Genomic DNA, 25,781 nt, shown 5'->3' with positions numbered 1-25,781 from the left:
GTAAACTTCCTGGCTGTGATGTCATCATCATGTGCCAGGAAGTGTTTCCAGAGTGTTCTGGAGTGGTTTCTGGAGTGTTCTGCAGCACCTGTAAGCAATTTACATGCAACTCGCAATTTGCGACACCCACTCGCAAATTGCGAGTTTGTTTTTTGCACGGTCGCAAAAAGCGACCTCGCAATCGGTGGACTCGCTCACTGCGTTGCGACTCCGGGTGCGAGTCACTATTTCCACACTGTTATTTTACCTGCATTTCGACTTGCGACTCGCATTTTGCGAGTCGCACCAACTCGCAAATTGCGAGTCGCAAATTTTTTGTTTCCTACATCTGGCCCTATGTTACTGACTGCCATGTTTATTTGCTTTTGTCTTTAGGTACTAACCGCTGATTTGTTAAAGCCGTAGCTATAGGTTTTTCCAAATTTGTGTTGACTAAAATTGTTTTGCATGAAGCCCAAACATGTTATTCTAATCAGAAGATTAGTTAGGAGACTCACTGAGGATACTTGCTAAAAATTAACAACAGTCGATGTCTTTTCATTGCTGAATCTAAATATATGCTATTTCTATTGCAGTTATTCTTGCTATTGATTTGTACTGTAACTCTTGAATGTGTAATGATCCATGCACTGATTAGATTGAGATTCTTTAGAAGATTTGGTCAACCGGTATTGTTACTGTATGTTTATCATTTGATTTTGAGACTAAGTAACGTGATATTAGCATTGTTAATATGGGGAAATAAACATTCTAATTCTACATAAAAGTGTGGTTATTCATGGCCAAGTGGTCATGGTGTGTGGAAATTACTGACTCCTAAGATTATTGATCCTATTGTTTGATAATTGTTATTGATTGTTGTTGTAATTGAGTCTTGTGATGGGAATTATTCAAAGCGCAGCCAAAAGGTCCATGGAACCTCTAATGTGTCCCATTATATATTAATTGAAGAAAAGCCAAATAAGGTCAGACGCGTTAACAGTAGTGACCAGATGCCCTGGAGGTTTTAGAAGTGTATTCCAGTGTTGGATTAAGACTTAAAGAACTAAGTCCAAAGGTAAACGTTTTTGACCAGGACAGACTTGGGTGGTGTATGTGACCCATGCTCCTCCGCAGTCAGCATCAAATTGCATCTAGGTCTCGTCCTCCCACAACCACTGACTATCATTGGCCCTTTATGTTACTTGGTGCTATTCTTACTTAACATTTAAAAAATTCATATCTCCACTTCTGCTTATCGAAATATTGTCATTTTGTTTATTAGATTTTACTCTATTTTTCCAATTAGGTTTTGGATTTTTATTGTTTTCCATTTCAACTGTATTACTGTTTTTGCACTGCATAAATACTTTACCAATTGCCCTGAGTCAAGCCTGTCTGTTCTGTGCCATAGCTACCAGGGGGAAAACTTGGGTTAATGATGTTTAGTAATTAGTGATTTTAAAATTTCGCCGTTACATGGGTTGTGATTATTCCTAAAGGTGGGTAGTCACCCACCACAATTAATAATCCAGTTTCTAACAGTATTACAACATTTGCTCAAAAAATGAAAGAAGTTTGCATTACTACCCAAGTTCAAATTAGGACCTAATTGTCATAGAAGTAGATTAGGTTGACAATCTGCATAGCTCTTTGAAGACATAAAATAACCAATTTCAAACACTGCGGAATTTATTTCAGGGGCAGTTGGATGTAACGCTTACAGGAGTATCACTGAAAATCAGTTATTTGTTAATGATGGTTTTACCAGTGTTGAAGACATAAAGAAAATATGATTTGTCACCACCTTAATTGGGTCTACAGATTCAATGCTGTGGGCTTTAAAACATTATATTGGAAAATAATATGGGTGACAGTACAATACATTCAATGCGTAAGTTGCTTAAGTCCGTATATGCCCAAAATGCGTTTGTATACAGGAGACAGCATAATAACAAACATTATCTTGACCTAATGAATGGCAAAATATTAAATCCACAAAGACTGCCAATGGATAGCAGTGCAAACACGTAAGACACTTTCTAAAAATTAACACAAGCTACTCAAATTAACATTCTAGCTTTTACCTTGACAGGTGGATGATGTTGAACCCGCGATGGATGTTTCCACTCCTGCCTGTATGGCAGTTCTTGTTTCTTTGCTGGAGTTACTGCCCTGGATTGGGGTGCAGGTGTGTTCTGTATTTTTCTTTTAGGCACTTTAGGAGTTTTGAATAAGAGAAGCAAACGAGAGGTTGTTAATAAGTATGGTGCCTTGTATCCTTTTATCACTTTTATTAAAATTGTAATCAGTGGTAAATTCAAACAAGTTGTCAATAAAGCATATCGATTTAGGTTGTGTATAGTTGGTGGGCAAATACACACACCTTACTGGCATATGTGCACACAGACCAGTATATATATATATATATATATATATATATATATATATATATATATATATATATATATATATATATATAGATACATATTGTAACAAAGTGCTACAGATATACAGGCATCAGTGTTATTAGTCCTACTGTCAGTTCTGCACAAGGGGGCACAGGCTAATGTGCAGCAGGCACAAGCTGATGTGCACCTGGGGCAGGGGACCGCAAAGGACAGAGTTTTGTGGCGTGTGACGTGAGTCGCAAGAGGCGGAGTCTCGCAATTGAGCGAGGCAGAGCGTGCTTCTCTCCCCATGGACTGGGCCCGCTAGGTCAAACCGGGGCAGATCGAGGCAGCCAGCCCGTGGAAGCTAGCTGCAGCAGGGGACAGGGGCAGAGGCTCCAGTCGGGCCCCGGCAGGGCAGGTGGTGCAGTGGTGGTGCAGCGGTGCTCCGGTCGGTGAGAGGAGCCAGGCTGGGTGGAGGACTGTGAAAGGTGGAGTCTCGCGCTTCTCTCCCTACAGACAGGGCTGCCATCTAAATTTGTGGCAGCCAGCGGAAGCAGGGGAAAGCGGCAGAAGCCCTCATCAGGCACCTACGGGGCAATGTGTTAGAACAGCACTTCGGACGGAGAAAAGAGCCGGTACACGCATAGGTCAGAGGTCGGCAGACACGGCTTGCAGTGTGTGGAAGGGAGCCGGGTGAATCGTGTGAGGAGGGGAGACTGTAATCAAGGTACTGAGGCACCGTGGCGTGCAGCTGCTTTTTGTTCTGACCCCTGGCGTTTCACCTACTTCTCTTCATTCCTCTCCTCCTTGCCCTGCTTCGTTGTGTCGTGCTTTAGTCTGTTTGCATTGCTGTTGTGCTGAAGATTCGAGGCCTGAGGCCCGTGGCTCTTGGAGGTCTGGGCGCAAACACATTTCAGCGTGCACCAGCAGTGGGCAGCAGAAGAAAGCTGTTTTGAGGACTTGGTGGAACCCCAAAAGTTTAAAATTTTCAAAAGTGTTTGTAGGTCTGCGTTTATAGGCCTGAGTAAGGAGCAAAGTGGTATAAAAAGGAGAAAAGGGTCAGTATTTAATAAAAATGTCCTCCAAACGCGTTAGAAGGAGCAGGTCTTTCCTCAGTCGGGCCTGTAAAAAAAAAAAACAAATATAATCCCTTAAGAAATAAGGGTATTCATCAGTTGAATAAAAAAAGTTTGAATACTATCCTCCCATTCGTCCAAAAGGAGCCACGTGAGGCATCGGATAGTAATGGAGGAAATCATTTTGGCACCAATAATAATATCTCCCAAGGAACTGATGAAGGTAAGGAACTAATTCCCTTGATGGATCGATGCACTGCTAATGGAGGGGGGCTCAGTGGATGCCACCACCTCCCTTCTCGTAAGTGGGGTCCATCAAGTCAAAATACGGGAATTTATCCTCCCCGATATTGACCCGGATGGGGTGCACGGTTCAGGAATTTTTCCTTCCGCCTTTCCATCGATGCCCGCAGTATTTCAATCTAAACCTTGCTCCCCGTGCTAAAACTCTTTAATAGTACTCCATCGGACCATTTCCTTTCGGATTTAAGGACATCGGAAACTCCGGAACTTGTCTGCTATGGGAACTTTACTAATTCTCCGCCGGATCAACATATAGGGGGTCATTCTAACCCTGGCGGTAAAAACCGCCAGGGCGAATGACCGCGGTTGCACCGCCAACAGGCTGGCGGTGCACCGCTGGGCATTCTGACCGCGGCGGTTCAGCCGCGGCCAGAAACGGAAAGTCGGCGGTGTACCGCCGACTTTCCGCTGCCCGTGAGAATCCTCCATGGCGGCGGAGCGCGCTCCGCCGCCATGGGAATTCTCACACCCCCTACCGCCATCCTGTTCCTGGCGGGTCTCCCGCCAGGAACAGGATGGCGGTAGGGGGTGCCGCGGGGCCCCTGGGGGCCCCTGCAGTGCCCATGCCAATGGCATGGGCACTGCAGGGGCCCCCGTAAGAGGGCCCCAAAAAGAATTTCAGTGTCTGCCTAGCAGACACTGAAATTCGCGACGGGTGCTACTGCACCCGTCGCACTCCAGCAACTCCGCCGGCTCCATTCGGAGCCGGCTTCATCGTTGCTGGGTCTTTCCCGCTGTGCTGGCGGGCGGCCTTTTGGCGGTCGCCTGCCAGCACAGCGGGAAAGCCAGAATGGCCGCCGCGGTCTTGTGACCGCGGTGCGGTCATTTGGCGGGAACCGCATGGCGGGCGGCGACCGCCGCCCGCCGCGGTTAGAATCACCGCCATAGTCCTTTCTGAATCCTTTAACCCCTTCCCTGCCAAGGATGTAGTGGTTACGTCCGGTGACGCAGTGCTGAGGCGCCACGGACGTAACCACTACGTCCTGGTATAGGCCCTCGGGGGAAGAGCAAAAGGGCCTCACCTCCACCCCTCCAGGGTAGGGCTGGAAGGGGAATCGCTTCCCCTTCCACCCCGATCCCCCCCCCCCAGTGACGTCTGATGACGTCAAGAGGTCCCTTGCTCCCCCATGCTAAAACTCTTTAATAGTACTCCATCAGACCATTTCCTTTCGTATTTAAGGACATCGGAAACTCCGGATCTTGTCTGCTCTGGGAACTTTAATAGTTGTCCGCCGGATCAACATATAGTCCTTTCTGAATCCTTTAACCCCTTCCCCGCCAAGGACGTGGTGGTTACGTCCAGTGGCACGGCCCTGAGGCGCCACGGACGTAACCACTATGTCCTGGTATAAGCCCTCGGGGGAAGTGCAAAAGGGCCTCACCTCCACCCCCCCCAGGGCAGGGCTGGAAGGGGAAAGGCGATTCTTAGAGGTTTACTGTAAAAAGAATCGTGATTTTATTAAAGACAAGGAGGCTAGTATTATGCATTAACCTTTTATTAACGTCCTCTGAGCAGCAAACCATTAAAAGTATCCATTTAGAACTTTAACAACATCACAATGAAAAAACTGAATTTCCAGATCCATATAAGCTGTGTGACCTCCATTTTCTTCCTTTTTTGTTTGAAATTCTCTTCTCCTCCAAACTCCTCTTGAATGGAAAAAACTATCCTTTCTTATTACTCTGTAAATTAAACAAAAATCTATCAACAACATTTAATAAATAATACAAAAACTATTCTAGAAATAGACCTTTCTCCTTTCCTCAAAGAAGAAACAAAATAATACACACTAAAATTCATCCCTCCATCAATCCTCGGGAAGGGTGGGTGGGATAATGCTAGCCTCCTTGTCGTTAATAAAATCACAATTCTTTTTACAGTAAATCTCTAAGAATCGCCATTCTATGACAAGACAGGAGGCTAGCATTATGCATGTTTAAAGTCATGCAACACACATTTCGAAACATGATCTATTTTTTTTTTTAAATAAAACCCTCTAAAAGTTTCAGCTGAAGACCAATCTGCAGCTTTCAAAATAAAATCCAGACTGCCTCCCAAAATACAAACCTTCCTTCCCATTGCTCCTCTCACCGAATGTGCTGTGAACTTTGAAATATCCACACTGGCCTCTTTCATTGCACCTTTCACCCATCTTGCAATAGTTGCATTTGAAACTCCTTTAAACGGTTTCACATAACAAATTAAGAGCTGTTCAATCCCTGCTCCTCTTCTCTCCTGCATTCTTGATTCATATTCCTTCAGACAACATCCTACGCATACCTTTGGATGATCATCAAACAATGGATAAAATATCGTACCGGACATCGTCTTCGTACATTTACACACCTCAAACAACACCCTAGTCGGCTGATAAAATCTATGAGTAACCTCCAAAGCCCTCACATCCGAAACGCTCCTAAAAGAAACCAGACAAAGTGAAGTAGCTATCTTCCAAGAAAGCCCTCTGTAACCCGAATATTTATTTGCTGGCCAACTTTGGAACAAATCAAGAACCAAACTAACATTCCAAAGTTCATTATATTTTGAATTAGGTGGACGTTTCAAACGAATCCCTTTCATAACTCTACAAATCAAAGGACTCCTTCCAATGGAAACTCCCTGAATAAGCACATGTCCTGCAGCAACAGCAGAGCTATAACAATTAACTGTCCTGTAACACATACCCCTATCAAAAAGGTCCGCTAAAAGATTTGCTACTTGAACTTCATCTGCCTCCACGGGATCCAAATTCCTTTGTAAACACCAATGAGACCAGACCTTCCAGGTACTCCTATATCTCGTTTTAGTTCCTGGAGCCCATGACTCATCCAATAATCCTGCAGCTGATTTCAAAAGGTTTGTGAGTCCTCCCGAACTCTTGATATTTTCCAAACTAGAAGGCTCAGAGAACCTGATATCACCAAAGGATGCTCTCTGCCATCCACCCCTGACAAAAGACCCTTGCAACACCTTATTAAAATCGGATAATCCACAGTCAACTCCATCATCAATGGAAACCAAAGCTGCGTTGTCCAAAAAGGGGTTACTAAAACCAACCGACACCGCTGGCGTCTCACTTGCAACAAAACTCTCTGTATCATTGAAAAAGGAGGAAAAGCGTAACCCTTCATCCTGTTCCAATCCTGCATTAATGCATTCACTGCCATTGCACCCGGATCGTGTCTCCAACTGACATATCTTTGCAACTGGAAAGTTATCCTGGAAGCAAAGAGATCCACCTCCAATGGGCCCATCTCCAGATTTATTTCCTTGAAAAAATCTACTCTCAGTTTCTAATCACTGAAATCCCTCAACTGACGTGAATTCCAATCCGCTATTACATTCTCTACACCTGGCCAAAACTCTGCTTTCAAACTTATTTTGCGTTCTAGACAAAAAACCCACAACTCTTTTGCCAACTCTGCCAAATTCCTCCAAAGAGCTCCTCCTAATTTGTTTATGCAAGTAACCGCTGTAACATTGTCCATCTTCAAAAGAACTGACTTCTCTCCCAGGAAGTCCCTGAAACTCTGTAAAGCAAACACCCCTGCTTGTAATTCCAAACAATTGATATGTTTCTCCTTTTCCAAATGCGTCCACATTCCACCTGTCTCCATGCCCAGACAATGAGCACCCCAACCAAACTTGCTCGCATCTGTTTCTAAAACAAAATCTGGTTTTACTCCAAAAATCGCTTGACCATTCCAAGCGTCCAAATTCTCCTTCCACCAAACTAACTCGTCTCTTGCCTCCTTTGAAATAGGTACTCGATCCCCGTACCATAAACATTTCCGTAATCCCAACATCTTTAAACTTTGCAAAGCCCTGTAATGCAACGGACCTGGAAAAATCGCCTGAATGGATGAAGATAGAAGCCCAATTACACGTGCCACACCTCTCAAAGTCGCTTCCTGCTTCTTTACCAAAGACTGCACCTCTTGTTTTATCTTTTTCACCTTTCTCACTAGTAACTCTAGACGACATAGATTTGTATCTACTATGAACCCCAGAAATTCTATCCTTCTCATTGGGTTCATCACAGACTTTTCCAGATTTACAAAGAATCCTAGACTCTCCAATAAATCCTTCCCTAGACCCAAATGGTCCTTCAAAACCTCTACTTCCTGATTAAAAATCAAGATATCGTCTAAATAAATTATCAATCTCACACCTCTTTCTCTGAGAAAAACCAACCCTGGTCTCAAAACATTAGTGAAACACCAAGGCGCTGATGCTAAATCAAAAGGTAAGCTTTGAAGCTGGTATATCCGACTCTTCCATCTGAATTGCAAAAACCTTTGACTGCAAGGAGCTATCGGAATTGTAAAGTAAGCATCCTTGAGATCCAATTTTACCATCCAATCCTGTTCCTGTAAAAGATCTCGTAATAGATGGATTCCTTCCATCTTGAAATGATTGTAAGTCACAAACTGGTTCAAATTCCTTAGATTTATCACCGGCCTCCAACCCTTGTCCTTCTTTTACACTAAAAACAAAGTGCTTATGAAACCTTTCTCCTGCTCTTTCACTCCCACAATCACATTCTTCTCCAACATCTGACTTACCTCCATCTGAACTATCTCCTCCAAATCTTTTTGAAAATGTAATTCCCTTGTTCTAAGTCCTGCACTGGCTTTTGTTTGAATGCTATTTTGTAACCCTGAACCGTCTGTAAAACCCACATATTTTGAGTGATTAACTCCCAGTTTTTCTTGAAATACTTCAATCTCCCTCCTACCCTGATAGGGATAGAAGTAGAAATAGTCTTCATACTCACCCTGATTTTGCCCACTGCCAAGGCTTCCACCTCTCGTTCTAGAAGATCGTGCACGACCCCTCCCTCTCTGGGGGTAAAATTGTGATCCACCAAAGCTCCCTCTGACGAAAGCTGATCCATGAAATTCGGCTCTGTAATTTGCTTGGCTGGCAAGCTGCCCTCTCCTACCAGCCCTCCCATATAAATTATTATTTGTAAAGATTCTCCTCATCGAAAAATGTGCCTTATCCAAACTTGTAAAAGTGCGCACATATTTTGACAAGGCTTTCACCATGCCCTCTCCAAATAGAAGGCCACGCGCTTCCACCGAAGACTCTTTGTTAGCTAAATCTGCTAACTTCGGGTTTATGCACATTAAGACCGTCTTTCTTCTCTCTGCCAAAAGCCCTGCATTCGCATTACCTAAGAAACAAATGGCTCTCTGACACCAGCCTCGTAAGAGGTGCATATCTAAATCCTTTCCTTTTAAATATGCATCCGCCATTGTGTCAAAAATCCTTCCCAAAGGGCCTAAAACATCAAGTAATTTGTCCTGAAATGAGTTCTCCAAGCCCTTCCTTGGATTCCCACCTAACTTAAATAAATAAGTTATCATTTCTGGATCCAAATTAGGCGTCAAACAGAACTTTTCATCATTCACAGGCCTCGAACACTCTGCTCTCATTATATTTCTCTCATGCGTTTCTAGAGGCTTACGAATCTTTCTTTAATATAACTCGCAATAGTTCCAGAGGCCACCACTCTTTCCCGCGCGGATGTCTAATATCTTTTGGCTCAAACAATTTTCCCCCAAAAGGATCTAATAAATTCTCTCCACTTTTCTGTCTAAAACTCCCCAATTTGTCTTGTAGATCATCCTTGTATTCCAGATCTAAAATATATTCATCATCCTCAACGTCAAGTCCACCACTTAAAAACTCTTTTCCAGCGTCAAGCTGACTTTCTAATGCACTGCTTAGAGTACCCTTCTCCTTTGAGCCGCTGTGGACTCCATGCTTTTCTTTATTTTCCAATAAATGCCTTCTCTTTTTTAAGCATTTTCCATCCGGACCCCTGAAACGGTCCTCATCCTCTGATAATGAATAAAATTAATCTTCATCCACACTTTTCCTTCTACCTAAGACTTGCTTCACAGACTCCTGTACCACTGCCTTAACTTCCTCACTCACAATTTTTCTAATTAAATTCTCCTGAGAATCCTCCTTCTCCATGTTAACCTCAGTCATATTAACCTCAACAAAAAAATCTCTAATAAAAATCCTTTTGCTCCGAATATAAATTGCTTATATATCTTTCCTGACAAATAACTATAATAAATATCCTTTTGCTTTAAATATAAACCGTTTACACTCTTTTCATGTCAATTTTAGTCACTAAAACACTTGAGATACGTCTTCCTCGTAACGAGCCACCAACGGTGATTCGTTACCATGGAAACGTAGTCCTAAATGAAAATCTGCCGTAGAAACAGGCCGCAATGTTGAGGATAAAACCTCTATTTCCTGTCAAAACAAATGCTCTGCTTTGACATGTTGAAAAACAGAACAAGACGCGCATAGCAACAGACGCTGCTCCTCGTGCGTCTATAACGACGAAGAGAACGCTGAAACATGTGCGCACTCCAGACGCTGCTCCTCGTGCGTCTAAAACTACCAAGAGCACGCTGAAGCCTGCGCGCGCTCCAACGGACGCGCATTTCAAGCGCGTCTCAGAAGAACAATTAAACATAAAAATAGACACTCTTATACCCGCAGGCCCAGTTACAAAACAGTGCGTCTAACCGATAGTGCCAACACTTACCCCATAAAATCTTTAAAATGAAAAGACAATAAAGAAAAATCGTTTTGCCAATAAATTTAACCCTTAAATAACACTCATAAACAGATCTTCCACACATTCTACCAATAAATTGGATAGCAATTAAATAATACTTTTAAACATTAACTGTATAGCTAACAAAAACAAACTTAAAGAACAACATCCAAACGATATACTTATCTGCTCAGAAGCAGCAAACAAAAGAGGAAGAAAATGGAGGTCACACAGCTTATATGGATCTGGACATTCTGTTTTTTAATTTTTTCATTGTGATGTTGTTAAAGTTCTAAATGGATACTTTTAATGGTTTGCTGCTCAGAGAAAGTAAATAAAAGGTTAATGCATAATGCTAGCCTCCTGTCTTGACATAAAATCGCTTCCCCTTCCACCCCTGACCCCCCAGTGACATCTGATGACATCAAGAGGTCACCTCCCATTGCGCTGGAAGCATGCTTCCAGCGTGTTGCGGAAGAGAAATGCTTAGCATTTCTCTTCCGCTCGGAAAGAGGGGGCAGGCAGAGGCATGAAAGGAAAGGCCTTTCCTTTCATGTCTCTGCAAGCATTTCTGCTCCCCTATCGCGATCGAAAGGCTGGGGAAAAAAGGAACCGGCGAATCACTAAAAAGATGGCTAGGAAGGTCAAGTTTGAGGAGAGGGAGTACGTGGGATCTCCGGATGTCCAGGATCGGGTCCCTACAATAAAGAACTCTAAGACCAGGAACGCGGTTGCGCTACCTGTTACAAAGCTGGTGCCAGACATGGATTCTTCTTGCGGTCACCTACAGATCGATCTCCCATTGATGCCATGCGGCGTGTCTGATTCAAATGATGCAATTTTGCCATGTAAGGTGTTCTCAAGAGCGCCTGTTTCCAGCTCTACATCTGATTTTCAGAATGCTGGAGAACTATCTAGAAGGGAGAATGATTTTAATAGGCTTAAGGAGTCACCTGATAGTTTAGAGTTTTTGACCATATTTGACACTCACTTAAGTTTAAACCAATCGTTTTTATTGACGTTTTTCGGAAATAGAGGAACTCAAACTGATTGAGAGTAATGATATTGTGCGAGTTTTTCTTGATCAAAGTATAGGTGGGTGCACGGCAAAAGTTTGGTTTTCCTCTAAAACTAATCTTGGTGAACTGTGCCCAATTACGGTGTAGAGGCATAAACTTTACCCCTGTTTGAAATAAGATAACGTATCATGGTGGGCATCATTCTTCTCATGATTTAGGCTCCACGGACAGCAAACCGGGCTGTTGGGTGAAATGTTCTTCAGCCTCTGGTGAAATTGTGCGAGTCTCTCTATTCCAGGGTGTAAGGGTGGTGAAGGTTATGGAAGGTTCTCACCAACAGGTTACCAGTCCCAAACATGAAAATTGGAATTGGTTGGCGGAGGCACTAAACAGTACCCAGGCGAAGGGCAATTTGATTCAATCGAATCACTAACCCTGACATCTCTTTGGTCTCTTGGAATGCTGCAGGAATAGGGAGATACTCAGGAAAATTAAATTCAATTTGTTCATTTAAGGCTGACTTGATTTGCGTTCAAGAGACCCGGTGTTCAACTGATTTTTCCTGCCCCGGCTATACGGGCCTTAGTAAAATAGCACAGCCCTCAAAAAAAGGGCTTGCAAAAGGGGGTATCACAATGCTATTAAGTGATAGATATAAATGGGAATTTGTTAGCCTACCCGTCACAACAAACTTCTTCCAAATAGTGCGAGTCCACTTAAGCGGGGAGAAGGGCAGAAAAACTCCCTTGGTTATTGTAAATGCCTATATTCCACCTGAAAAGGAATTTGACACTATTCTTCAACAGATGTTTAATCAACTTTATGTCCTAGGAAATATTTCTGAGGTAATAATAATGGGGGATTTAAATTGTATTGTGACCTAGAGAGGGACATGGTGTTAAATATCCCGCCCATCCTACTCCCCCCTAGAATTAGGACAGATAAAAGGGGCTATATTTTATTGAAAGGCCTGAGGAACCTTAGTGGTATTATACTAAATGTGCGCTTTTGCTCAGATTCTACCGCATCCAAAAGTCATAAGTCCCCTATGAGTAGTTCTATCATAGACCATATTTGCGCTTTGTATAATATCGCTCAAACAGTGGAGGATATGGTAATTATCGATACCTTGCTTAGCGACCGTATGAATCTTAAACTCACCTTAAAAATTAAGCTAGCCTCGATAGATTCTTGGCCCATAAAAGGCGAAAACCTTAGTATCAATGGGAAAAATACAGAGAATGTATTGGTGTACAGCTAAAATAACATCGCTGAAACCATTACTTGAAAACATAGTGGGAAATATTGAGGTTTGGAGTAGGGACTCCTTAAAATCTTTTACCAAATGAATGTGACACATGATTGCTGGTAGCCAGCCTCAGCGCATTAATTCTCCCCCCCAAAAAGTTCAGTTCTCCATCGTGAAACTGAATAGAAAAATTAATAAATTGGTAAGGCGACAGCTCAATTGGAAGTCCACGGAAAGGAGTAGGAAAATATCACTCCTTAAGAGAAGAAGAGCGTGGGTAAAACTGGCCATCCGAAGGGAAGAGGCTGACCATAAGTAGATCGCATTGAGGGAAGCAGCTGTAACGAGAAACCCTGGCAAATTCTGGGCTATTATTTCTGAGGGGTGCGGAAATCGTAAAACTCCCATCGTCCCCCTGATAGGAGAGGATGACTGGAGGCTGTATATTCAGGCCCTTTATGCTGAAAATCGGGACATGGACCCTGGGAAAGTGGTGCTGGCAACAAGCTGGGATAGGGAAGTGGTCAATATTGGCTCGCCCTCTGTGTCTGAGTTAGAGGGGATCATAAACTCAATGCGCTCATCTGGTGCTATGGGCCCTGAAGAGGTCCCGTTGTCATTAATCAAACGGGAGCCTCTGCTTTGAGCAAGACTTCTCCATCCAGTATTCCTTGCCTGCTACTCTCAAGGTAGAGTCCAAGACTCTTGGACTGGCAGTATTATATTCCCCTTATCCCCTTACATAAAAAGGGAGACAGATCAGCACCCTTAAATTACTGTCAAATTGCCCTGTTGGATGCAACTGGCAAGATATTTGCGACAAGTATTCTAACGCAATTAATTGATTGGGTGGAGGAAAATGCCATTCTTCCGGTGGAACAGGCAGGCTTCAGAAAGGCTCATAACACCCTTAATAATGCAAACAATAATTGAAAAATATGTCCAGATTAGGGGTGGGAGTGGTCTATGCTGTGTTCATTGATTACTCCACCGCGGTTGACAGGTTGGATAGGAAGATCTTGTGGTGGAAACTTCACGAGCTGGGTGTCCCGCCTTGCCTGCTGCGATTGGTTATAGCCTTGCACTCTTCGACTTGGTGTAAAATCCTTAGGGGTGGAGAGAAGGGCTTGTCATTAAAATTTTCTACAAAAAACGGCCTGAAGCAGGGTTGCTTATTGGCGCCATTGTTATTCTCCCTATATATTCATGACCTCCCTAACATCCATCAGATCGCGAATGGTTATGCACCTATAGTGGGTGGTCGATCTATCGTCTGCCTACTTAATGTGGATGACGTAGTTGTCTTTGATCTTACTCCAAAGGGCCTAAATCAGCGTTTGGCTGCTATAAATTGCTATTCTATGCAGCACCACTTGAGAATTAATACATCTAAATCTCAAGTGGTATGCTTTACAGGGAAAAAAAAATAGAAAGAAAATTAGTTCTTCCTGGTTTTTGGGGCAACACAAGCTAGAGCGGGTAAGTGCATATCGGTTTTTAGGTAAAATCTTTTCGGCCACGCTAAGTGATCAAGTTCATATTCGCAATAATATCAGCAAGGCTCTCTCACAAGCACAAGGCTTAGTGGCTTTTTTTAATGCAAATGGTAAATGCCACTTCTCACATTTAGTGACTGCCTATCAAGTAAAGATCCAGCTACCCGTTTGTATGAAATAGAATGCATTGATATAGCTAATTGGGATTTTCTTGATAAAACAGAAGGCTGGATTGTAAAACATTTGGCCTCTTGTAATAACTTAGCCTCCAGGGCAGCTCTAAGGCTTTAATTTGGCATTAAAAAAAATTTGTGCAGGGCCTTGCGGCAGTGATCCGGAGGGTACATTGCCTCGTACATAGTGAGGAATCTACAATGAAAAACCTGGCTTTCAATTACATTTTTAATAATCTGAGAGGAAAATCCAGGTTTTTCAGAAATTATACCCGCGCTATCCAGCTCCTCGAGCTGGACCCAGCCATTATTACTTTGATTCTGCTTATAAATCTTAAAAAAATCTTGAAGGAGGTGTCATGGTCTAAAGGCTTTACAATGGATCTTGAGTCGTGCCTCCCTAAAAGAGGCTAGATAATTTAATCAAGTCAGTGTCTCCTAAATTGGCACAGCCTTACCTGACATGGAATCTCCTTCACGGAGTGAGGAGTCTTTTTTTTTTTTAATCAGATTTAATAGAGTGCCTCTTAGGGATTTAACCTCCAAATGGGATGGTGCTACTAACACTTGTGACTTGTGCCAAGGTGGCGTGCAGAATCTCAAGCATATTTTATTTGTTTGCCAAGTCTTAACAGCTCAGAGGAATTTATGGTTGAAACTTCCTCTACTTGCGGTTAAACATTAAGGGCCTTATTACAACTTAGGAGTACGGTGTTCATCCGTCCCAAATGTGACGGATTTACCACCTACCGTATTACGAGTTCCATAGGATATAATGGACTCGTAATACGGTAGGTGGTATATCCGTCACATTTGGGACGGATTAACACCGTCCTCCAAAGTTGTAATAAGGCTTTAGATCTGTTGGGGAGGCCTTAGACTTATTTTATAACCCCCCTAATGAAAGGTTCTGCTTTAGGACCTTTAAATTCTTTCAAACTTTCCTAAAGCTATATTGATTACTTGTGATTCGATTGCCCCAGGGGCCCTCGTGAGGAAAAAAACATTGTAGGAATTGCAGGTTTTTTTTAAAGTATCTGCTTAGGTCCTTAGGGAGGAGGGGCCTCCTAACTGCCTAACAGATTTTAATGCTGTCTTGTCTTCAAAGGTAGATTAGCCGGAAGATGGGAGGGAGCGATGCGACCACCAGTCTCGCTGGAAGGGGATCATTAGCATTTGATTTTGTTTTAGGAGAGTAAATTTATGTTATGTTAGGAGAGGGCAATAAGACTGAATACCAGTGGGTACAAAATGTCTTCGTAATGTGTGATGTATATTAAAAAGAATGGGAAGTTTGGACTTTCGTCATATTATAGGAATCGTATTAATTTATTTTACCGTTTTGTATCATTTTACATGTGGACCTCTTCGGAGATCCAAATCATGGTAATAAAAATTGAATTGAATTGAAATGAAATGACAGAGTTCAGCAGAGAGCACTAAAGGATGTGCAGCATGGGAGAATTAATGAAGCACTGCAGACGATCACAGGGTGATGAATCTCATGAGAGCAATGAGCGCTGAACTTCAAGTGTGCACTATTTGATGTATTATTCAGGACGAGTGTTATAAGTGCACAGGGTGGTATACATTCAGGGATGCATGTTGATGTGAAGTACATGGTCTTAGGGTGTGAGAAAGTAGCCTCTTTCTAGCATTCGTTACCCCCATTTTTGGCCTGTTTGTCAGTGTGTTTGATTGTCTCACTGGGATCCTGCTAGCCAGGACCCCACTGCTTATGGGTTTTGGCCTGCTTGTCAGTACGATTCACTATTTTTACCAGTATGCATGACTGTGTCACTGGAGTCCTGCTAACCAGAACCCCAGTGCTTATGCTCTCTCTTTTCCTAAATATGTCACTACTTACTGTTAACCCCGTATTTCATCCCAAATTGGCATACTGGTACCCCCTTATAAGTCCCTTGTACATGGTACCAAGGTACCCAAGGCATTAGGATTCCAGGGGATCCCTATGGGCTGCAGCATTACTTTTGCCACCCATAGGGAGCCCACGCAAAGGCTTCTGTAGGACTGCTATTGCAGCCTGTGTGAAATGGTGCATGCACCATTTCAAAGCAATTTATGAGTGACTTATATGTCACCTATATGTCAGGCCTTCCCACCCTGAAGGCTGGGTGCAAAGTACCTGTGTGTGAGGGCACCCCTGCATTGGCAGAGGTGCCCCCCACGTCATCCAGGACCATTCCTGGACTTCAGAAGTGCGGGGACGCCATTTTACGCATGCACTGGACATCAGTCAATACCTATGTCCAGCTTCACAATGGTAACTCCGAATATGGCCATGTAAGGTGTCTAACAATTACAAATTGGAACCCAATACTGATTCTGGTATTGGTTGAACAATTCCATGCACTCTGGAGGCTTCACAGTGGAACCCCGTTACTGCCATACCAGCCTTCTGAGGTTTTCCAGGCAGCCCTAGCTGCTGCCACCTCACAGACAGGTTGCTGCCCTCCTGTTGCTTGAGCAGCTCAAGCCCAGGAAGGCAGAACAAAGGATTTCCTTTGAGAGAGGGGTGTTACACCCTCTCTCTTTGGAAGTAGGTGTTACAGGCATGGGACTCGTAGCCTCCCAGAGCCTCTGGAAATGCTTTGAAGGGCACAGATGGTGCCCTCCTTGCATAATCCAGTCTACACCGGTTCAGGGACCCCCAGTCCTTGCTCGGGCATGAAACTGGACAAAGGAAAGGGGAGTGACCACTCACCTATCCATCACCATCCCAGGGGTGGTGCTCAGAGCTCCTCCAGAGGGTCCCTGGGTTCAGCCATCTTGTTCTCAGGATGGGCAGGGAACTCTGGGAGCATCTGAGTGGCCAGTGCCAGCAGGTAACATCAGAGCCCTCCACCTGATAGGTGTTTACCTGGTTAGATGACCAATCCCCCTCTCAGGGCTAATTAGGGTCTCTCCTCTGGGTGTTTCTTCAGATTCGGATTTCAAGACTCCAGCAGGAATCATCTGCATCCTTTACTTCATCTTCTACCGACGGAACAGCAGCTGACCTCTCCAGGAACTTAGCAAACTGCAACAAAGAAGCAAAGATTACTTATGCACCCTTGTAACTTCAGCAACTGCAACAGTCTCCAAGTCGTGCATCCTCGGAGGTCTACCTGTTTTCAGCCTGCACCAGATGAACCAAAGGAATCTCCTGTGGAGTGACGGAGTCACTTCCCTGCTTCAGCAGGCACCTCTCTGCAGTAACGACCCGTGGCGTGGGTCCCCTCTCCAGATGACAAGCATGGATCCAGCAACACAGGTGGTGGACTAAAGTGACCCCGACAGTCCCAATGTCCAGCTGTCCAACTTCGGTGGAGGTCAGAGCTTGCCTCCCCACGCAGGACAGTACCCCGTGCACTACGTGATTTGAAGTTGCCAGGGCTTGTGTGCGACCTTCCACAAAGTTCTTCGTGCACAGCACAGCTTAGGCCCCCAGCACACCATCCTGCAACTCCCAGCTTCCTAAGTGGGTCTCCAGCGGCATGGGATCCCTTTGTGTCGTGCTGCGTTGGCCTCCATCTGCACCTTCTTTGTCCCCATGCTTTGGGACTCCTGTGCGCACTCCATGGTCTTCTCAGGGCTCTCTGAGTTGCTGAGAGCCCCCTCTGTGTCCCCCTCCTGGGTAGAGGCCACCAGGTCCCTCCTGGTCCCGGGCAGCGCCATTTTCGCTAACCACAAGCTTTGCCTGTTCCAAGGCTTTTTGGCGGAATCCAGGGACTCAAACCAGACTGCAGTTCTCCATCCTGCGTGGGACATCTTCTGCACCAACCAGGAACCCGCATCCATCTTTTTGGGTGCATAACTTACTTTGTCTTCTCACCAGTGGTTCCATTTTTGCACCTTCATCTGGGTTAGCAGGGGCACCTGTTCTCCCTGGACTCTTCAGTGCTTCTTGGGCTTGGTCCCCTTCTTCCACAGGTCTTCAGGTCCAGGAATCTATTGTTGGTGTCTTGCAGTCTCTTCTGATTCTTGCATAATCTTCTATCAAGACTTCCTGTGTGTTTCAGGAAACTTACTGTGATTTACTCCTGCTTTCCTGGGCTTGGGGTGGGTTCTATTACTTACCTCTGGTGTTTTCTTACACTCCCAGCGCCCCTCTACACACTACACTTGCCTAGGTGGAAAACCAACATTCGCATTCCACTATTTTAGTATATGGTTTGTGTTCCCCCTAGGCCCATTGCAACCTATTGTGATTTTCACTATTTGCACTGTTTTTTGACTGTTTTCTTACCTGTTTTTGGTTACTAAGGGAGTTTAGTCTCTAAGGTATTATTGGCATTTGTGTCACCAAAATAAAGTACCTTTATTTTTGTACCACTGAGTATTTTCTTTCATGTGTGTGAGTACTGTGTGACTACAGTGGTATTGCAAGAGCTTTGCGTGTTTCCTAGTTCAGCCTTAGCTGCTCAACTACAGCTACCCCTAGACAGCCTGGCTTCTAGACACTGACTACATTTCATTAATAAGGGTGATGTAATAAAGGTTTCTTTTAACATTTGGCAGGTATGAGCAGTTCGTCCAGTTCTAGGCTTTTCTGTATCTTGGGACTTCCAGTATTTTTCCCTTACAAATGTACAAATGCAAGACTATGAACATTAACTGTGGGACAGGATGAGCAACACACATCTAGCATTTTGAAAGACAACAAAGGGCATTCTTTGCCTTTCTTTCTAATGTGTTTAGAGATAGCTCCGTCCTTTATTAAGTACACACAACGTATAAAAACAAATGACGTACGTTCTCAAGACTCGAACAGAGTTTGTTTTTCTTTCACTCAACACCTAACACTTCTCATGAAAGGCCATAACTTCTCCCAGTCAATAGTTTCTGGGCAAGACTGCCACCGTATGCTGCGCAAGACCTTGAAGTGGATTCCATTAGAAACCAGAAGAATGGTCACCCACGCCCTCGTCAGCAGCAGACTGGACTACGGCAACACCCTCCACGCGGGGACCACAGCCAAGCTCCAGAGAAAACTCCAGCACATCCATAACGCCTCAGCACGTCTCATCCTCAACCTCCCTCGCCACCTCAGAACCTACACCGGCTGCCCATTGACAAAAGGATCATTTTCAAAATCCTAATCCACGCTCACAAAGCCCTCTACGACACTGGACCGGCCTACCTCAACGAACGACAACTTCCACATCCCGACCCGCCAGCTCCGCTCTGCTGACCTCCCAACAGTCCCTCGCATCCAACACACCACTTCCGGCGGCAGATCCTTCTCCCACCTAGCCGCCAAAATCTGGAACTCCCTCCCCACCAACCTACGCAAGACCCAGGACCTCCTAGCCTTCAGAAAGCGCCTCTCAAAATGGGTCTTCAAGCAGTAGCATCCCCCCCCACCCCAGCGCCTTGAGACCCTACCGGGTGAGTAGCACGCTTAACAAATTATTGATTGATTGATTGATCTGTAATACAATCATCAGTGTAAGTTAAAATTGTCACAGTGAAACATATTACAAGCCAAGTCAGGAGTCTTGTGTGAAACTAAATATAATGGGTCATTTCTTGGGCGTAAAGAGACTATTTTCTATATAAACAATACCTGAATTTCCCAAAAGATTTAATAAAATCAAGAGGTCATAACATTGTGAAGAACATTCTTAGACGTTACATCATGCCATTATCAGGGTCAGGCTGGAGAACCAAAAGTAGCCTTGGCAAAAATACTCAAACCAGCCAGCTCCCTTCGCCACTTCACACTATCTCTTTCTTTCGCTCTCTCATCTCCTTCTCTCCTTTATTTCTCTGATCACTTTCTTTCTATATTCCCCCTTCCAACTTCTCTTTCCCTCCCTCTTGAAGCTTCCCTGTGCCTGCTGCAATAAACTCGGAGAGCTGGGGAAAGTGACAGGTGCCAAGAATGGCCCTGAGCTTTTAAACCAGCCTCCAAGTGTGTCAACACACCGGGGAAACACCAGTGAAAAAAATGGCCTGTCCAGCCCTGGCCATATTCAAATATTCAATGTCATCTTAGGAAACCTTACTCTCACTACTTATCTGTTCACACTTAAGAAAATGTCTAAGGATATACACAAATCACTACTGTATTTGCCACCAACATCCAAAAACACCTATGCGCATAATTTATAGATGCGCATAAATTATAGATGTGGCCTAAAGGCAAATTTATCTGTCTCACCAGTCTCATGTAAAACGAAACAAGCTTTTGTAATACAATGGGGCTCGGGTTTGCTCGAGTTAGAGCTATTAGCGTTGTAAATTCCTAACTGGACTTTTCTTGCCACATAAATTGAAAATGAAAAGTAAAACAGTTGACATAAGCAAGCGGATTCCAGCCGCCACGAGCAAGAGTGCGAAGGAGAGAAACAAAAAGAAAAAGAAGTTTGCGTGCAGTGAAACATGTTGGCAAACGTGCAATTATCCACGTAACAGGGTCGATGGCAAGGCGGTAACAAAACTGCTCCAAGGAGGGACAAACGTAAATCATTTACCGATGATAACAAAGGATTTTTGAAAGGCAAGCCCTTGAACGAGCGATAGCAGATAGATAACAACATGTCAGAGCGCTTGCACGCTCGACCTAAAAACCTTGCCCCAACAGCATGGGGTATCGGCCATTTTAAGGATTTTGGGGCCCCTGGCCAAAACATATTTCAGGGGTGCTCAGCAAACATATTTTGGGGGCCCCTGTTTGAAACAGCTTTGATTTTATAATTCAATTTAACCTCTTTCATGCTTCTTCTACCAGTTCACTGACAATGCACAGGCACACTTGTCCAAATTCTAAATGTGTGTGCATCTAATATTCAGGATGGTGACATATGTTTTCAATATTAAAACACAGCAGCAGCTCAGTAATATTACTGCAAATAATCTCTGTGACAGACTCCCATTTCTCATATGTGAGGTCCTATTGTGATTCAAAAGAAACTTTTTTAATGGATGTTGCATGAAACTCAAACACAGCACTTCTCTGCAAAATACCTGTAATAGTCTCACACATCACCCACACTGAAAATAAATGTAAGAAAAATGTCATTTGAAACAACACGTTTAAGAATTATTCAAGGTCATCAGGGCAAGATTCTCTGCAAAACAGAGCTCGCTCTACCAGGCCCCCTCCTATAAGGCAGGGGCCCTGGGCCAGAGCCCACTTTGCGCATGTCTTAAACGACTATGGGGGTAATGGGTCACGCATTTGCTCCCTTACGCTGTAAAAGACGGCATTTTGCCTGATCACGTTCACACCTCACATAAAAATAAAAACACTTCAATGCCAGGGCTTGTGACCCAAAACTTCACTTTGCTGATGTTGTGTTTTTTGTCTTGGTGGTATGCTTAAACAATGTCTTAAGGGTACAGTAGTTCAAAGCCAGCCGTACTTTCATTTGTGCCAGACACATATTTTCATCTGATCTGTGCTGAACACTAAGATTGGGGTCTAGACCTGTTTTAAATACCTCTGCCTGCTAAGTATCAGTGTTACTGTTCTACTAAAATTATATTTGAATATAATTATCGCTATTTAACATGTTTATTGCAAGCATGCAGCTACTACGTTTAGGTGGCTGCAGGTTTTTACTTTAAATTTTTAATTGGCATGTGCTTGAAATAAAAAAATAACAAATCACACCAACTTTCAAGGCCAGACCTGTGGAGTCACACAGCCAGCGGCAGCTCCTCTGCTATGGCGGCGTAGCGTAGCTCCCTGCCAGCAGCAGCAGCTGCACAACTTGAAAACTAAAACAATAATAAATAATGTTTATTATCGTTTTATTTTTCAAGGGGTGGGGCCATGGGGGATTACAGGGACGGAGGGGGGTGTACTCCCCTCACTGCACATGAAGCTTTGGCCAGCTGTCTCAGGATGGCCAAACCGACATGTGGATCGAGCTGTCTCCAATCCAAGCTGTGTTGTCCGGTTGGAGACAGCATGCACAGGCTTCCAGCCTGCCTGGGAGCGCAAAGCCATGGTGCTCAGGCCAATCCTGATGCAGCTCTCATGCAGCGAGCAGCATGAGAGCAACGTTAGGATTGGCGGCAGGGCAGGCTTGGAGCCTGAAGACCGGTATTGTGGAGATGCGGTGGGGATTCAGGACAGTTTATTTTTATTTTTTGCTTGTTTGTTGTGTCCCCCAACCCCTCCCCCCAGCGCAGCCCTGCCACTTTACCCTACCGCCAACCGCGACTCCCCACCACTAATGGACTGATGCAGCAGCATAAAGCACTTCATAAAAAGGGGAGGCACGACCCTCTGCCAAGCAGCAAGGGACTCGAAAAGCTATGCAACTAAAGATTTGACGAAGCAACAAAGCACTTTAAAACAAGGAAGGTGGGACACAGAATGATGGCAGCCCCTTAGAACACAAGAATAGAAAACATCATTATGAAAAGAGGAGGCTTGGAAGACAGAAGGCTTGGGGGTCAGCTTTAGGATAACAACCGTGTGATGCAGGTAGCAGAGGATCAGGGCCATGACCCACTGCCAGGCAGTAATGGACTCCAAAAGCCAGTAGAGGCACGACCCCCTGCTAGGTAGTAAAGGAGGCCAAAAGCCACGCAGCTAATGAGCAGATGCAGCAGCACAAAGTACTTTATAATACAAGGAGGACTGTTGAACCCTCACAGCTCTTCAGCCTGCGAGAAACATAACAAACAAAATCATAAGAAGTTGAGATCTGGAAGACGGAAGGCACGGGATTAGCTTTATAATGCACCTAATTCACCCTGTGATAAGAGGGTGGGGGAGGAGGGGGCAAAGGAATCAATGATATTAACTGTCCTAATGTCTTTGTGTTGTATAAAATGACTCACGGCTACTTTTGAGCCGAGAACTGGTTGCTTTTTATTAATCTGATTTGAACGTAATTGTAATGAATTTAAATCTATTTACAATAAACGTTCTAATTCTATAGGCTTTGCTGATGAATGTTCCTGGTTAAAAACAATGTGGTATCACAAAAACATATTCACGCCACACAATCGTTTTGAGAAATACAGTAATAGCAGTAGGCAAACTTTTATTTGTTCAGTTGAAAAAAAACATTGGGCCTTATTACGAGTCTGGCGGTCCAAGGACCGCCAGACCTGCGGTGGCAGTTGGACCGCTGCACTCCAGGCTGTCCGACCACCACATTACGACCCTGGCAGTCGGACCACCAGGGGACCGCTGTCACCACTGGGCAGTCAGACTCATGGTCAGCTACGGCAGCGCGGAACTCAGTGCCGCTGTGCTGATCATGACTCCTGTTTCCACCAGCCTTTCCATGGCGGAGTCCCCACCATTAAAAGGCTGGTGGAAACACAGTGTTGAGGGCCACAGGGGAGGCCCAGCAGTGGCCATGCTTGTGGCATGGGCAGTGCAGAAGCCCCCCTTGCCCAGCACCCTTGTAATGTGCACTGTCTGCTCTACAGAGCGTGCATATGCCAAGGGTGCTGTTGTGCTACAGTATTGGTCTTGGCTCTCTTAAGGGGAGCCAAGATCAATACTGTAGCACTGTTCCCGATAGGCTGACCGGTGGGAACATTGTAATACAATGTTCCTGCCTGTCAGCCCGCTGGGAACATCGTAATATGGCAGGGGTGAGGCAGCCAGGTTGACAGCTGCCTCATCCCTGTGAGTTTTGCGGTCGGCTTGTCTGACCACCTAACTTGTATGAGCCCCATTGCCCAATAAAATGCATTTTATTACAATCTCTGCAAGAGAAAGTAAAGGAGAATTTAAAATATAGCAGTTCACACACAGCACAAATCTAGAGTCACAAAAAGGGAGAAAAATACATATAACCATCGCCTGTCCATTTTATGCCCCTGTTCTGGCTAGGGGTCGGCTTGGCTCGCACCTGTTGGACTCATCAACATGGGCCACACTAGGCATACCAGGCTGGATGTCAACCCATCTCAGGACAGGGGAGAGGCTGTTGAGCCCCCTCCTTAGATGCCTGAGGGAGATAAACTGGACCATACATTGGTTGCCACTGAGACATCTAGAATGTCGTTGGAGGAAAAAAAAAACACTATTACAGCTGACTTTAATCTGCTGTGTGACGACCACTGCAAGCTGACAGACAAAAAAAATAAAAAATTTAGAATTGCAACCCTTGACACAAGATGTGTACAAACAACTTCCAGACCTTACAGAAAGGGTGCACTTTTTTGAAGGCAGAGCAGAGGATACAGAGGGCCGATCCTGATGCAACAATATCTACGTGGTGGGTACACTAGAGGAGGAGGAGTGGTCCGACACTGATGGTTTCCTTGAATAGTGCTTCACCGAGCTTACACCAGCCCACTGTCTTCCTACCTTTTATCCAATGAGCATGCCTATTGGGGACCTGCTCACAAACCCTCTCCAGGCTCCCCCACGCTTCGCATGAATGCCATGGTCCTTTAATTTTGTGAGATGCAATAATTTGAACTGCAAGACAAGCGGAAATGCTCATCAGGGAGAATCATTCTATCATGCTCTTCCCAGACTATACCATGGCTATACAATGTCAACGAGTGTCATTTCTGGAGAGTTAAAAACACCACACTTGGTATCAAGTATTCTTTGTCTTTCCCAGCCTGGCTCCAGCCCATTGTGGGCCAGAAGACATATTTCTTTGATGACCTAGCAGCGGTCTGAGGGTCAGAGGTCCTCCTCACAACCTGGTGGAACTTTGAAGTAGACCAGATACCTGGTCAAAAAAGCATGTCATTGACTGAGAAGTCAGAGACATCATCCCCAGGGTAGGCTAGACCTCCTTCTCAGGAGCAAACATGGAACAAACGACAATCTGCTTTATGCACTGTGGCCTCTCCCCGTAATCTGGGTCAGGTATAGTTTCCTCATCTGCAAAGTCCTCAGTAAGGAATGGCACCACTGTGGTCGTGCATGTAATGCCCCACTTCTGACTTTTAAAACTGCAGATGGCATCCCTATGGCCATTGTTCCCCTGACCCACTGTGGCTCTTATGCCCCTGTGTTTCCATACCTGTCCAGGCTGAATGGTCGTGCCACATGCCTCATTTTAGGTTCTCTCTTTCCTCATTTCTGAGGGCCGGTACTCTCACTCTCAGGGTCTGCTGAGTCTGTGATTGATGTTGAGGGCAGGTATGTTCTGCTTGAAGGTACATTGGATGGAGACCTTCTGGTCATAGGTAGTATTTACACCCCACACATCAACCAATAGGCTTTTTGTGATGTTCTTTTTGGTCTTTTGACAGAATAGGGTCATACTGTGTCATTGCTGATTGGGGACTTTTATAGTGTTCTGGGCATTGCTCTCAATAGGTTTCATCCTCCACTTCCATGGGTGCAGACAATTCTCAACTCCTAAATTCTGACACCATGGCTTGGGCGTTGGAACCTGAATGATATCTGAAGCCTTCACAATGATACTTCAAAGCTATATTCTATTTATTTTCCGGTGCTCGACTTGTTTATTCGCTTAAGACAGGATAATCTTCGCTAACACACTCTGCCCTCACATCTCCTCATTGGACTATTTGTGTTATGACATTTCGGATCACA

General features: G+C 44.5%; 1 protein-coding gene across 2 annotated transcripts in view; it reads right to left on the bottom strand.

Moving 5' to 3' along the window:
* Nucleotides 1-25,781, bottom strand: part of LOC138250508 (serine/threonine-protein kinase Nek5-like) — a 350,116-nt gene that overhangs the window by 148,822 nt on the left and 175,513 nt on the right. For both annotated transcript variants that reach the window (XM_069205454.1, XM_069205455.1), the window contains exon 11: nucleotides 2,067-2,197. In XM_069205454.1, coding sequence (XP_069061555.1) covers nucleotides 2,067-2,197 — 131 coding nt within the window. The remainder of the gene's footprint in view (nucleotides 1-2,066; nucleotides 2,198-25,781) is intronic.

Source organism: Pleurodeles waltl, chromosome 8, assembly GCF_031143425.1.
Source record: "Pleurodeles waltl isolate 20211129_DDA chromosome 8, aPleWal1.hap1.20221129, whole genome shotgun sequence".
Classification (NCBI taxonomy): Eukaryota; Metazoa; Chordata; class Amphibia; order Caudata; family Salamandridae; genus Pleurodeles; species Pleurodeles waltl.
Note: the sequence above shows the minus strand (reverse complement) of the source record. Positions and strands in the feature narration are given on the sequence as shown.